Source organism: Alosa alosa, chromosome 20, assembly GCF_017589495.1.
Source record: "Alosa alosa isolate M-15738 ecotype Scorff River chromosome 20, AALO_Geno_1.1, whole genome shotgun sequence".
Classification (NCBI taxonomy): domain Eukaryota; kingdom Metazoa; phylum Chordata; class Actinopteri; order Clupeiformes; family Clupeidae; genus Alosa; species Alosa alosa.
The window spans coordinates 15,371,379-15,385,057 of NC_063208.1; the positions used below are offsets into that span (position 1 = coordinate 15,371,379).

At 42.3% G+C, this 13,679-nt stretch overlaps 1 protein-coding gene and 1 long non-coding RNA gene across 2 annotated transcripts in view; one reads left to right on the forward strand and one right to left on the reverse strand.

The window, feature by feature from the left end:
- The window catches only part of LOC125285849, a 23,386-nt gene extending 10,299 nt beyond the window's left edge, over nt 1-13,087 (forward strand). The window contains exon 2 of the long non-coding RNA XR_007192078.1: nt 11,127-13,087. This is a non-coding gene — a long non-coding RNA (uncharacterized LOC125285849). The remainder of the gene's footprint in view (nt 1-11,126) is intronic.
- sla1a (Src like adaptor 1a) lies at nt 2,559-8,737 on the reverse strand. Its single transcript, XM_048230492.1, has 8 exons — nt 8,589-8,737; nt 6,298-6,440; nt 5,725-5,824; nt 5,462-5,548; nt 4,983-5,086; nt 4,018-4,149; nt 3,406-3,535; nt 2,559-3,048 (listed from the first exon to the last, which is right to left on the reverse strand). Exons 2-8 carry the CDS (start codon nt 6,365-6,367, stop codon nt 2,844-2,846), a joined length of 828 nt encoding a protein of 275 aa, XP_048086449.1. The 5' UTR covers nt 6,368-6,440; nt 8,589-8,737; the 3' UTR covers nt 2,559-2,843.
- Nucleotides 13,088-13,679: the final 592 nt, after the last annotated feature.

A 13,679-nucleotide genomic window follows, 5' to 3' on the forward strand; every position in this document is an offset into this window, starting at 1 on the left:
AGGGGAAATTGTTGTTTTTGCCTCTGTCTTATTATTTTTTCTCTCACTCTACACACATTTTTGCACTTCTTGCGAAAGAACAAGGTTCTTCTGTTGAACATATGAATCGCTTGCATGTGTTCGTGTTGGCAGTGACAGCTCCTGTGATTTTTTTTTTTGTTCAAGATATTACCGGTATTGAACATGCATGAATACTCTCTTTACAGGAAATCTTTACAAGCAATCTCAATACACCCCAGTCAGTCCTCCTTTACAGTAATGATGTAGCTTTTGAAAGGGAGGGAACAGGCACTAAGGATGAACTCACACTGGACACGGTTCCCTTCAATCACACTGGAGCATGATTGTCCCCCCTCCCCATTGTCCTTCACTTACATTGCACTTTATCAACCCCCGCCAGATTACAGTTGATGCGAAGCGATCTAGAAACTTTGGTTGAAACTTTTTTTCCATATCATGTTATGCTAATCTAGAGACTCAACAAAGCTAAGTGCGATCAGTCACTGTAGATGATCCCATCGGTGGTCGAGCCGCCTTTTAAGTGGTAGAATCGCCACCATTTCTGTACAAGTTTGTCACAACTTCACTCCATGGAATTGGCACATAGAGTGTTTCACAAAGTGCTTACAGTTTTACTGTTGGTTGTTGCCAAAGTGGGTAACCACTGGTGCTTGTCTGAGATGTAGGCTGTGATACAGAGAGAGTTGGCCATGGTGATGTTTGGTGACCTTTGGTTTAACGTTGGGTCAGTGACGAGACGGTGAGCTTGAGTTGGTGTGTGGTTTTATGGTGCACACTCAGAGCTTGGCCATAGTTTAAACAAGTAGCCACGGGATGTACATTTCCAGCCTACAGCAGTTTTATGTATGTCAGTCTCTGCTACAATGTCTGCAATGCATTACTATTGCATTAATTGTAGCGTTCACCCAACGTTCAGTATGCAACAGCATCCAATGTGTGTGTCTGGAAGCCTTTATATCAGTTGTGGTGCCTGCACTTTGTTTGTGTGTATTTTATAGTTGGTTGTTTATTTGTTTGCTTTCTTGATTTACTTCCTCATGCAACAGGAGCATAGCTCTGCCATATGTGTGGGCCAGAAAACTAGCTGCTCATAAAAGCAACACATGTCACATGATTGCTTAATTTCTCTCTCTCTCTTTCTCTCTCTCTATATCTCTCTCTCTCTCTCATACACACACTTTCTCTTACACCCTCTGCAATGGCATATGTTAAACAGCCGACAATAAATAAGAAGCTGACAAACAACTTTGCTCTCATAGACGAAGCTAACCATCATAGGTTAGGCATTTGTGTGGTGTAGCCTCACAGTCCATGGCCCAGTTATTGTTTCACTTCAATTATTTATTTGAGACTGAGTAGTAGTTTAGTCCTGTTTTACAGACCACACCTCATTGTCTGGCTTTTCACAGCTAAACAGTTCACAGGAAGTCCGATTTATTAAAGCTTGTGCTTGCTTGCCATGTCTCTCAGGGGGAAACATCATCAACAAACCACGCTCATGTCTCCGCAATCCACACGCGCGCGCACACACACACACACACACACACACACACACACACACACACACACACACACACACACACACATACACACAGACACACACAGACACACACACACACACACATACACACAGACACACACACACACACACACACTTTTCATTTGTAGTGAAGAGTGGGACAAAAAAAAAAGTTTTGTTACAAGCAGTTTAGGACAGTAATCAAGAACAGCAATCTGCAAAACATCTGCATTCCTATCAGCAGGCGTCTCGGAAGCCATTTAAGTGGCACGGAGCAGTCTAGTGAGTTGCATCAGTGTGCAACACTAATCCCCAATAAATGCCTTTAATCAGTGGCGCAGATGGCAGCCATAAAGATTTAGCGGCTCTGAAGCCTATTCCATCACAACTGCGTTAAACAAAGGAGTCGGCGGCTGCTCGCCATGCTGGCTGCGCGTTCTGTTCCGGCTCCGTGTTTGCGCGGATGTTTGTGTGGAGCAAAGAACGCCGGGATCCTCTTTTCTTGGTTTGGCACCAGCGCTGTGTGGAGTTTGTGATCGCAAAGGACGACTCGAACCCCCCGGCTATTGAAAACAACACTACTGAAGATCTCTCCCAGTTGTGCAAATTGAGTCAAAATGCCCCGAAGCCTGAGGGATGTGACCAAAAATGGCTGTGGAGTTAGAGACAGTGGTGGTTGTTTTTTTGTTTTTTTCTTGAGATGTTAACAAGCTAACTATGGATACGTGAGGATGTCTGTGGTATTGCCAAAATAGTTGACCGTGACTGAGAATGTATGGAGATAATCTTGGGAAATACTCACTCACATCCGCCAAAAAAAGACTTGTACATACAGTACACACACACACAGACATATACACACACACACACACACACACACACACACACACACACACACACACACACACACACACACACACACACACACACACACACACACACCACACACACACACACACACACACACACACACACTCTCACACACACACACTTCACACACACACACTCTCTTCACACACACACACACACACACACACACACACACACACACACACAGCAAGTTTGTTTAAAAGGCAATCACCCTGCCAAGGAAAGCATTCAGTCTTCTCCTCACTGACTATCCTCACAGTGGACACATATAGTGGCCTCATCCCCACGTTACTCTTCCACTCTTTCTTTAAGGACGAGAATATGTCAAGTGTGTTTAACTGGACGAGTCCAAGATTTAGCAATGTCTGTTCCACTTGGGTACAAAAAAAATCCCAAGACCATCCAAAGTCCTCCTCCCCCTCTCCCCAAGGCCTTAATCATAATCCTCCTCGTAGAGTGTGTTGCTGGTATCTGTCATCAAGTAGACAGATTTACTCTTCTTTTTACGGTTGCTGGTCCTGCTGCTGTCTGTCGTCTCGGCCAGGGACAGGTAAGAGGCTATGCTATTCCTCACGCCAAAACTGACCATGTCCCTGGCGTGCTGGTTGTCTGCAGAGTTGGCGTTGAGAAGCTGGGACCTGTGGGTGGAAGGTGTGAGAGTTTGTGCAAGAGAAAAGAAAGGTTAAAACCAAAAAGGGTTTAAAAAAAGAAGAAGGAAGAAAAAGCAGGCCATGCTTTTTCATGCCAGGTGTTTGATGTATCAGATATATCAGATGGAAGATGTTTGTTGTGAGTGCAAATTATTGTCATTGAAGTGGAGATTTTGGAAAGCGTGCAGGATTAATGTGAGTATTTGTGTGTGTGTTTCTGTGTGCGTGCGTGCGTGCGTGCGTGCATGCGTGCGTGTGTGCGAATGATTGTGTGTGTGTGTGTGTTTATGTGTGTAAAGAGGTGTACAGACACCAAAGTGAGGTGAGATGGGATGAGTGATGTACCTGTCCACGTTCTTCCAGTCAAAGTTGTGGCGCATAACCACAGGTGGGTGCTGGGGGACGGTGCTCGGGGCGTTGGCTGTAAACGCCAGACAGGGAGCAGTCAGAACGGAACACAGGCCGTCCGCTGCATCTGTGGGGACTCACACACACACACACACACAATTAAAGAAAATTAACATTTTCAGCTACAAAAACACACAAGTGATTGGACTTAGATATACATCATCAGCAAGGAAATCTGCAGTCACACGACAAGCTCGCATGATCAGACTACAGACACAAATACACACGCTAATCATTTGGTAAGCACAGCATGTACGGTTCGTGGCAGTGGCTGCATAATCAAAAACATGCTGACCAAGCACAGGGGTCAAGTCGTCATTCTCTCTTTCAGTTATGCCAAACACAAATAAACACTCCGCTCAGGCCATCTGCAAAACGTCCGTAACCAAAGAGGCAGAAAACACGAATTTTGTAAACATGCAGTAACGCACACACGTTCAACACACAAACAATGGTGATAATATATAACCCCTCAAATACGAGTGCAGGGTTTGAAAGACACACCACCACTGAGGAAAGCCAACAGTGTAAGTCTGAGCCAGCACTGACCCAAGTAGTGGTTGACCATGTCCTCCAGGCTTGGGAAGGTGAGGCGCGGGGAGATGTAGTACCAGCTGTTGGCCATGCGGAAAATTTTATAGTGCTTGATGGCTCTGTGCTTCACGGACAATGAGTAGACCCCTTCAGGAGGAAGCATACAGGTTAGACACACTGAACCATATCACCGATGTTACAGTGAGAACTTCAAACATTTCTACTGCAGTGGGTGTCATGTATCTATCTGCAGTGTTTCTCAAACTTTTTCAGATGAAGGACCACTTAACCAATAAGAAAAAGCACGGACCACCTAGCTAAAAAAAATAGATTAGACCTACTTCAACAGTATATCAGCCTACACAATAGGCCTACTCACTGAACCACCTTGCTTATTGTCTTTGCACTTTGCTTATTGTTTCAGAGGATTTATATGATTTTAACTGGCATATCTTATATAGACAGTGTTGCAGAACTGTTTGGATTTACATACAAGTTGGTTCAATATTGCAAACAACTCATCTATATTATATTTTACCACGTCTGCTCGGGGACCAATTGGGATAGCTTGCGGACCACCAGTGGTCCCCGGACTACACTTAGAGAAACACTGCTCTAGAGGTGTATGAAATTATTAGTTAAAGCTTTGCCGTGATAAAGGTATTATATTTAGGAGACGCTTTAATCCAAAGTGACACAGACTTGAGGCTCAGTAATGCCCCACCACACCCAAACATATACCATGTAATGCCACAAAACAGCCTACAGTCAAATCACCATATAAGGTAAAATGTGTATGTTACAGATGATCATCTTATTCTTGCAGAAGTGCGTTCACAGATCAATTTTATTTTAATTTCCATTTAATATAACATATATATCGCGCCAAAACATTGCACATGTCTCATGGCGCTTTACAGAGTGTTAAACAATCAGAGAAGGATCATGATCATGTGTTTGGTACATAGACCCCCCCATACCTCTCTCTTTGGGACTCTCTCGGACCATAAAAGAGCCGACTATATTTCCAGGCATCCGCAGGAGCTCCTCTGCCTTTTGCCTCACCACACCCTCAAACAGCCATCTTTGCAAAGGGATAAGCATCATGAGAAAAGGGGTTTTTCTCACACACAGTTACCTTTTATCTTCTCCTTTTTATGGCGTGAAGTCTTATGATGTAAATGTTACATTGAGTTTCCTTGCAGAAACCTCTAGAAACGCCCATATTGCAATACAACCCCAAAACAGAAAAAGTTGGGACGTTGTGTAAAATGTGAATAAAAACAGAATGTAATAATCGCATATTGCAATATTTTCACATGGTTATTAAGTGCTGGAATGGACGGGTAAAGGATCATTATATGGATCATATAAGAATTAATATACAGTATATGATATAGCACGTAAGCCCATTCAAAGTAGGCTTGCATATATTACAGAGAAGGCACACAAAGCTCACCCATGGTAAATCTTTGCAACGTGGATGCATGGAATGTAGTTGTCATGGCCTGTTTTGAGGGACCGGACTTTCCACCAGGAACCTTCTCTAAGAGCCACAGAACAACACAAGAACACGCAGATAAGAAGGGAGAACCGTGACAAAATCGCCATGACCGTGGCCTCAGTGGTCACTCAAGTCAAGGCCCATGGGACACAATACCCACATGACCGAAGTATTGCATGTAGATGTACATTGTGTATTGTTTCTGAATGTAGACTCACTCTCCGAGGCCTTTGAGTCTTTCCCCCATCCTGAAGATTGGCTCACTTATGTCTGGGGAGGGGTAGTCTGTGAGGACTATCAGCATGTCATCATCGCTTGCTGCAGATCGATGACGCCACAGAGTTATGTGTCAATCCCAAAGCCACTGAATCACTTAAGCAACTAAAGCTACGGCACTGAGCAACTAAACGCAAAGATTAACCCTCACATGATAACAACAAAAGAGACATTGGACAAAGAATTGGATTTATAATCTCTCTTCAGAAGAGACAGAGAATTGGATTTATAATTACTGCTTCTTTTGGGCTGAATTGACTTTGTCTTGTCCCTCTTTGAATAATAAATGTGTTTTTGACACAGATCAATAAAATATCCTTGCAACTGGAGCCTATTTGGCAAGAAACCCATCTCTGATTCTGCTTCCGAAGAGCCTTTAAATAGTACATAATACATAATCACAATTAAAAACACTTTGCAAGCCTCAGCCGTGATACTGTAAATACGTTGAAATGAGAGACATGAGACAGACCACATGAAACACAGGTCCAATAGCAACAACAGTAAGGGCTTGCCTTTCAGCTGAACGTCAGCGTCGGCCACAGTTTGCTGGTGGCCCTTAGCCGTGCTCTTTGCGATCCCCATGTCTAACTGTCCACTTCTGGTCGATCTCTTCGCAGCTCTGTCGCTCGACCGCTGTCAGCCACCGTGCCTCATTCTCCACACCAGACGTCCCATTCAGATAGTAAAGGAGAGAAAATTAAAGATAAAAAAGAAAGAAAAAAGAAAGATAGTAAAATGGCTTTGGGTGTGTACAAAGAGCGAAAGCCCAAACACCTCTGGAAAGCGCCTGAGCGCTGTGAGTTTTGTAACTTCCTCACACACAGTATCTCTACCACAATATGCTCAGTTGAATAGGGAAGCTGTGGTACGGTGCTGTTTTTTCCATTGAGCCCCTCTCAACTGGTAACTTTAGACACATAGAGTAAGTCTTCACTAATGTTATTCATTGTATGTAATGAAATTCTAGAGTTTGGTTTGCAGAGGTGTTTGCATAGGAGTTGCAGTTCAGTACACAGTTAAAGTAGATTGCACGAAACTGTTTGACCATATGAAATGGTAGAATCTAGAAATAGACTGAGCTTGGCCAAGCAGTGTTTACATACACATAGCTTTTTTTTTTGCTGTGTCATATACTACACAGTTGTTTTTTAGTCTACATAGTGTAGGGGACAACATAGGAAGAAATGCTTTAGTTGTTGTATCAAAGTCAGTGAAATGTATTCATTGCGTGCCCAAGGTCTGAAATTGTGTTTTGTGACTAATCATGTGATGTCTTCAACCTACTTGTACACAAGTGAATACAACTGAAACTTTTTAACTGCAGTCTCGGGCTTATTGGCATATTGACATATTCACAACCAGCAAGGTCTCACAAATGAGTCACTTTAATGTGCAAAGGCCTGTTTCCTTTTCTGATAATTCTTTGAAATATCATGGCTACTGTTTTGGTCCTTTTTTGTGTTTTTCACAGTAATTCTATGTAGAAACATATTGACTTTGTAGCGTAAAAGCAAAAAACTGCCATGGATTTTAGCAACGCATACAGATTCCCATTAGTTGGCCAATCATGCTAATGTCCACACAGTTTAGGCTTTCATCACACATTGTTTTAGACGTGTTCATGGAATTAATATTTTTGGATTCTAAGAGAACCAATTGTATAAGTACAGTAAATTTCAACTGCAAATATTTGTTAGTAGATTATCACATTTTCATCCACACTCTCACAATAACTTGCTCCAAGTTTTGTGAACTTTCGTTCATGGGGGGCCTTACAATAAAACAATTTATGTGTACATTTAGTGATCGTACACCAACAAGGATTCCCGGGACACTGAAAGACCGGGTACATTTAAACTTGGTGGGCATGTAACCCCACATGGATAGCATGGAACCATCGCTTTTTGTTTTGATCTGTAGCCCCCTTGTACTGGACCCCCCGAAAGGAGGGTAGGGCAGACACAGTTTTCTGTGAATATCTTGAGAACCGTAGGGCCTAGGATGACCAATTTTTTTCATATGTTTGCATCCAGGGGTCATGTTAACCCATTCCATGTGCACACATGTGCATAAACAAATACACACGCACACACATACATTCACAGTAATCATAACATGATGACACATACTCACACAGTAGACATATGTACGCATGCATGCACATGCACAAACACACATAATGCAGGCAAACACACAAGCACGCACACACACACACACACACACACACCCACACCCACACACATAAACATAAACATGTACACGCGACACATGCACACAATTCAAGAATTTCTCAGAATTATGAACAGGCAAGATGGGGTGGGGTTGTATAAAATGAATTTTACATGTGAAATCTATGAACTAATCATGTTTTGGTACTTGTTGTCTAGCAGATACCAGTGAGAATTGAGTGTGGATAATGCAATTTAGTGAGACAGTTAGAATCATATAGGCCTTTCAGCGTGATTTATTTTTGTGGAAAAAATGTGCTGGACTGGGTGGCTGTCATATTTTGTACCGCTCTGTGGTACTAGTTATGGTCTTTACTGCACTTCACTTTAGAGAAGGTGAATATAAATCAGCTTTTTTTAAACAGGTAGTTCACAGAAATGTCATTCAGAAATATCCTGATGCACGTCAAGATACAAGCTTTCACTTTGTATCTTCTATCTATCTTTTTCAAGAGGCCACATTCACCACAGTGACAGAACTCACCAAAAAAAACTGCAGCAGATGTTCCTTTATCTAAAATAAAAACAACGTTATTTGTCTCTAGGAAATATTCTTTGCTAGACATTCCACTCACCCCTCTCACAGGAAACACAATATGTGTGGTTGCTTCTCCAAAACTGTTATAACTGGGGGCTTTTCACTTGTCCCAGTGTGTAGGTCATGGGCATGCTGAACAGGGTGGCTCTGATGGTGCCACAGAGAACACAGAGCAGTTGTCTTCTGTTTGACCAGAGAGGATTTGCAGCAACAGTGACTGTTAAGAGTTGAAGCTGAAGTGACATAGGGACCATCCCTGCACTACGCAACACCTCAAAATGAGGAAGCTCAGTCGGACATACCCTTTAAAACCATGAGAACACATTGAAAGGTGGCAAAAACACTGTGAGCTTAATTAAAAAGAATATTCATTTTTATCTCTCATGAAGAAGAGGGGGGCAAAAATATATCAGACACCAGATTTTGGGCTGCTTCTGCTGTTCTCTTTTAGATATCATTAAAATACAATTAAAAAAAACTATTCATAGGTGTAGACCCTTTCAATCTGTTCCAAGAGGGTTTCCGGTTGAAACGTTCAAAACCAGCGCAGATACTTTAAAATTAGCTTTAGCTTAATTCAAAGTGTCGACTTTGAAACATGTCGACTTTAAAACATGTTTTTTACATTTTTGTTTGGCTCAAAGTTACTATTAGCTCAGTGTTTTGCACTGGAAATGCGTTAGGAATGCACATATTTAAATATGCTGTTGAAAAGATGTATACAAATAGTTACTGATTGTGTTTACAGATATGTTTGGTGCGTTCACACACTTTAGCCAAACATACAAATGTGGAAGTTAAAAACGGACATAGATGTCACTTCCTACTTCTGAATAACTAAATAAGACCAATGTGTGACATTTCAACAGAGAAATCTGTCAAATGTTTCAACTAACTACACAAACAAGCAAATGGAGGGTGCATTTCAGCATTTCATGGTCAATAATAATAATATTATTAATAATAATAATAATAATAATAATAACAATAATAATAATAATAATAATAATAAGCTTTATTTGTACAGCACCTTCCATACACAGAATACAGCTCAAAGTGCTTTACATTTGGAGCATGTAACACAATAACAAAAAAGAGTCGGTCATTATTAGTCATTCCTCTTTGTAGCTGTGGCCGTTTATGATCCAATCAGCAACATATCAGAAATATAGATAAGAACATGTAACACAATAATAGAGAAAAATCAGTCATTCCTCTTTGTTGCTGTGGCCGTTTATGATCCAATCAGCAACATATCAGAAATGCTTAGCAGTATATATATATATAGGCTTTGCTAACAACATTAGCTCTTCATCATACTATTTATTGTTCTGGACAACAAAATGGACAACAAAATGTGTTGTTGCATGTTGTCTGTCTTGTCTGTCTTTTATATTTTTGGGATTGCACAACGTGGGCCAAGCGATACCATCTCCTGTCTGCGTCTGTCAGCTGTGATGCCTCCAATGTCATCTTCCGCATCATAAGTTCCTGGAGTGAGAAACTCCACCAAGCCATAACTCATCACTGTTCGACTGGAGCCCTGCCAAGTCAGATCAAATAAAGTGCTGCTGCACTGTTTCGGAAATCAATACAGTACATTGCTGATGAGTGCTTTCAGGGGACTGAGTATTGACAGAGAGAGCCAACAGCAGTTTGTCTCCATATCTCTGCAATGCGTCGTGGTTCAGCCCATGACAGAAACACTGTGAAGTCTGATCTGAGTATCGTGTTTCCATTAGCTTGCTTTGTGTTCATGGAGAGCAAGGGGGTGGATTGGCACCAGCTCGGCAAAATCAAATGACTGGCGTGTGTGTGTGCGTTGTACTCTTAGGCCCAGTCAGCGTAAACATAGAGCTGGCAGCCAGGGAGGAAGTGTGTGTGTGTGTGTGTGTGTGTGTGTGTGTGTGTGTGTGTGTTTGTCTGTGTGTGTGTGTGTGTGTGTGTGCGTGCGTGTGTGCATGTGTGTGTGTGTGTGTACAGTTTGTGTGTGTGGGTGTGTATGTGTGCATGCATGCGTGTGTGTGTGTGTGTATACAGTATGTGTGTGTGTGTGTGTGCATTTGTCTTTGCATGTGTTTGAATATGTGGCCATATGCGTGTGCGCACTGATATTCACGAGATACCTACATATGAACAACCACATCCACCCAAGGGGGTGAAACACTCACACCACAGACACAATGCAGCAGAAAACCCTTTTCCATAATCCACCAAAAGACAAATGAAACCTGTCTGCTGTGTACCTCTACCACAGCAGGACATACAGCTCACCTAAAGAGTTAATCATTCAAATCATTCAAATGATACTTCAGATGTATCACTTGCTTTCAAGGAGAACACATCAAACAAACCAATGTCTTTACTCCCAACTAGCTCTTAAAGGAGGCTATTAGTCTATTAGTCCTCTTCTCACTCATACATGAAGCTGTGGATTGTTGCTTTCCTCTCCCTCCACGCACTCCTAACTCTGTAAGACACAGATAAAAATGTCACCCAGAAATGCTTTATGCTTCCTGGTATCTTCAGCTCTCAGAAAACAAAACAGTGATGTGGTGCCATTTTTTTTTTCTAGCTGTCTTCAAGAGGACTTCTTGTGACCGTTCACTCAAAGCGCACTCAACAGCCCCGGCCAACTGGTGTCACACCAACAACAGACAAGCAAATGAAGTGAAAACATCTTATGTTGCCATGGTCCATGGAGTTTAACTGAGTTGCTGGGTTGTTTATGGAGTTTGGCAAGGACAGGGAAAGCTAGCTGATTAGCATCCAGGGGATAGCCGGTCGCTGCCCGTCAGGGTCCCACCGCACCTGACGGGCAGCCAGGCAGACTCCAGACGATGCCGAGATACAGACAGCTCAGAGATATGGACAACCAGGGCGATGGGTCGAGCAAGGGTCACAAATTACCGTACCGCATGCTGTAAGCCTACAATTTGGGGTTTTATGTGCAGGCAGTACGCTGCCTAGATTATAAGACACTTTGGGCAAGAGCGCTGGAATTCTTCACCAGTCAATGTAATGGAAACATGAGCTCATCAATCTAGACCCTAGAGCAATGTCACTTTTTGATTTAGCGGTCAAATTATAGTGGTTGTCATTCCCGTCCAATGTCGATGGCATTCCTTAACTGGTCCAATACCACAGTAGAAAATACTAGGAGAACAATATGGCCTTTTCCTTTGAATAAATCCATGTGTAAATCAATGTAAATCATGGTATTATATCTTATAACATTGATATTAGCATTTTTGTAATAGGCCTAAGTAATTCAGCATGCAGAAGGAACAGTGTTTGTGTCCTGTTTTGTATAGTTTGTGTTGTGCAGGCTGTTCTGTGACTGTGACTTCTATTCTGTTATGTGACTGACTGACTGACTGATGGCATTAGCTGGTTGACGGTTAGGTCAGCAGGAAGGAAACCTGACAGAAATAGCTATACTCGACACACAACCCACTTTAAGCGCTAATAACACATCACATATTCTGGCGTGTACATTAATAAACATTTGTGACAAAGGACACTGGAACAGGAAATGATACTGGTCACTACATCCTGCCAAAATAGTGAGTGAGGGGGACCGATTAAAATAAAACAACTGACTTTTGTGAGCCACTTTTGTCACGTCTGATGGGTTTGTGGTTATGACCTATTTTAAGAGATCTTAAAAAAATGTTCATGACCTTCAGTAGGCCTACTCTAAAACACAGAGTTATTACTCAGAGAATAAACTCTGTACAAGAATATGAGTTATACTTTTTGTGATACTTTTGCGCACTTTTGCATTCTTTTCACATACAGAAGTGTTTGGCATCAAGCGTTTTTTTAGAAGGTATCTACCTTATTTATATCTCTGAGTTCCTCAGCAATCTCCCTTTGCAAACTCGTCATTCAGATTTCAGTGCTCTGTATTTCTTGTATGCAGAGAAAATGAATGGTGTTCAAATGAACTGTTTAGCGCAACTAATCACTCAACTGCCAAAATGAACCCAGAGTGTTTATCAGTGTTTATTTCTGTGTGTGTTTGTGTGTGTGTGTGTGTGTGTGTGTGTGTGTGTGTGTGTGTGTGTGTGTGTGTTTGCATGCATACATGTTTGTGTGTTTGTGGCGATGGAATCACAACAGCATGTACAAAAAGATAGAATCTTCCAAAACTCACAGCATGCTTCTGTGCTGAATGTTGGCTGACACTGGTGTCAGACTAACAATCATGTCGTTATCATCAGCTTTATGGTATTTCTGTTCAAACACAAATGGCTCCATGCAACTCAACTTTTTTTTTTTTCATCTTTTTACTGTGAAAGATGCTTCGCAAGTAGGTCAGATGAGTTTGGGGTAAGAGACTAGATTCTGCTAATCTCATCAAGACTCCATCTCTGCAGTCCCCTCTGTGCTTCATTTGTGCATACCAAAATAGCTTTCCACCATGACAGACAGCCAACAATTACATAACCTAATACAAGCCATAACCATACAGGCTTTTAATGTTATGGAGTGATGTGACAAATTTGTAATAATAAAACATTACTGGCAACAGTGGAGGTCATGTGTCTCTTTATTTTGGGGAATAACGTTATGAAAATGGCAACAGAAACCAACCACGCACACGCACAGTTCCACACACAGACAGACACGTCTCAACCATTAATTTGCTAACCACAAACTTCTGGAGATCGTCTCAAGCTAAGGGGCATCACACTCTCGGTGACAGGCCTTGGACCGTCCCAGTCAGTGCTAAGATTAACCGATCAAGCTTTCCCTATGTCTTATTTCAAGTGAAAACGAGGTGGAATTAACTTCTCTCTGCACACACACCTCAATATTTCACCTCATGCGAGTGAGTGCGATTTAGAATGACTGACGCTCCGTGGCAGACGCAGCAGCACCAAGTTCCTGTCTGGATTCCCGGATCGCTGGATTCCTAAGCTCGCAGATTCCCGCAAAGCCTCAGCTCAGTGGAAACTCTTACAGAAGGGAGAGAAGAAATGGGGGAAAATAGGGAGATGGGAGGAAAGAAGCGGGGGGATTATGTCACCGTGCAAATTGCCTGCGCCACACGGACCCGTAGCCCCGAGCCTGGTGCTGCCACTCATTGATGCGGCGTCTGGGAGACCGCTGCAGCAACAAC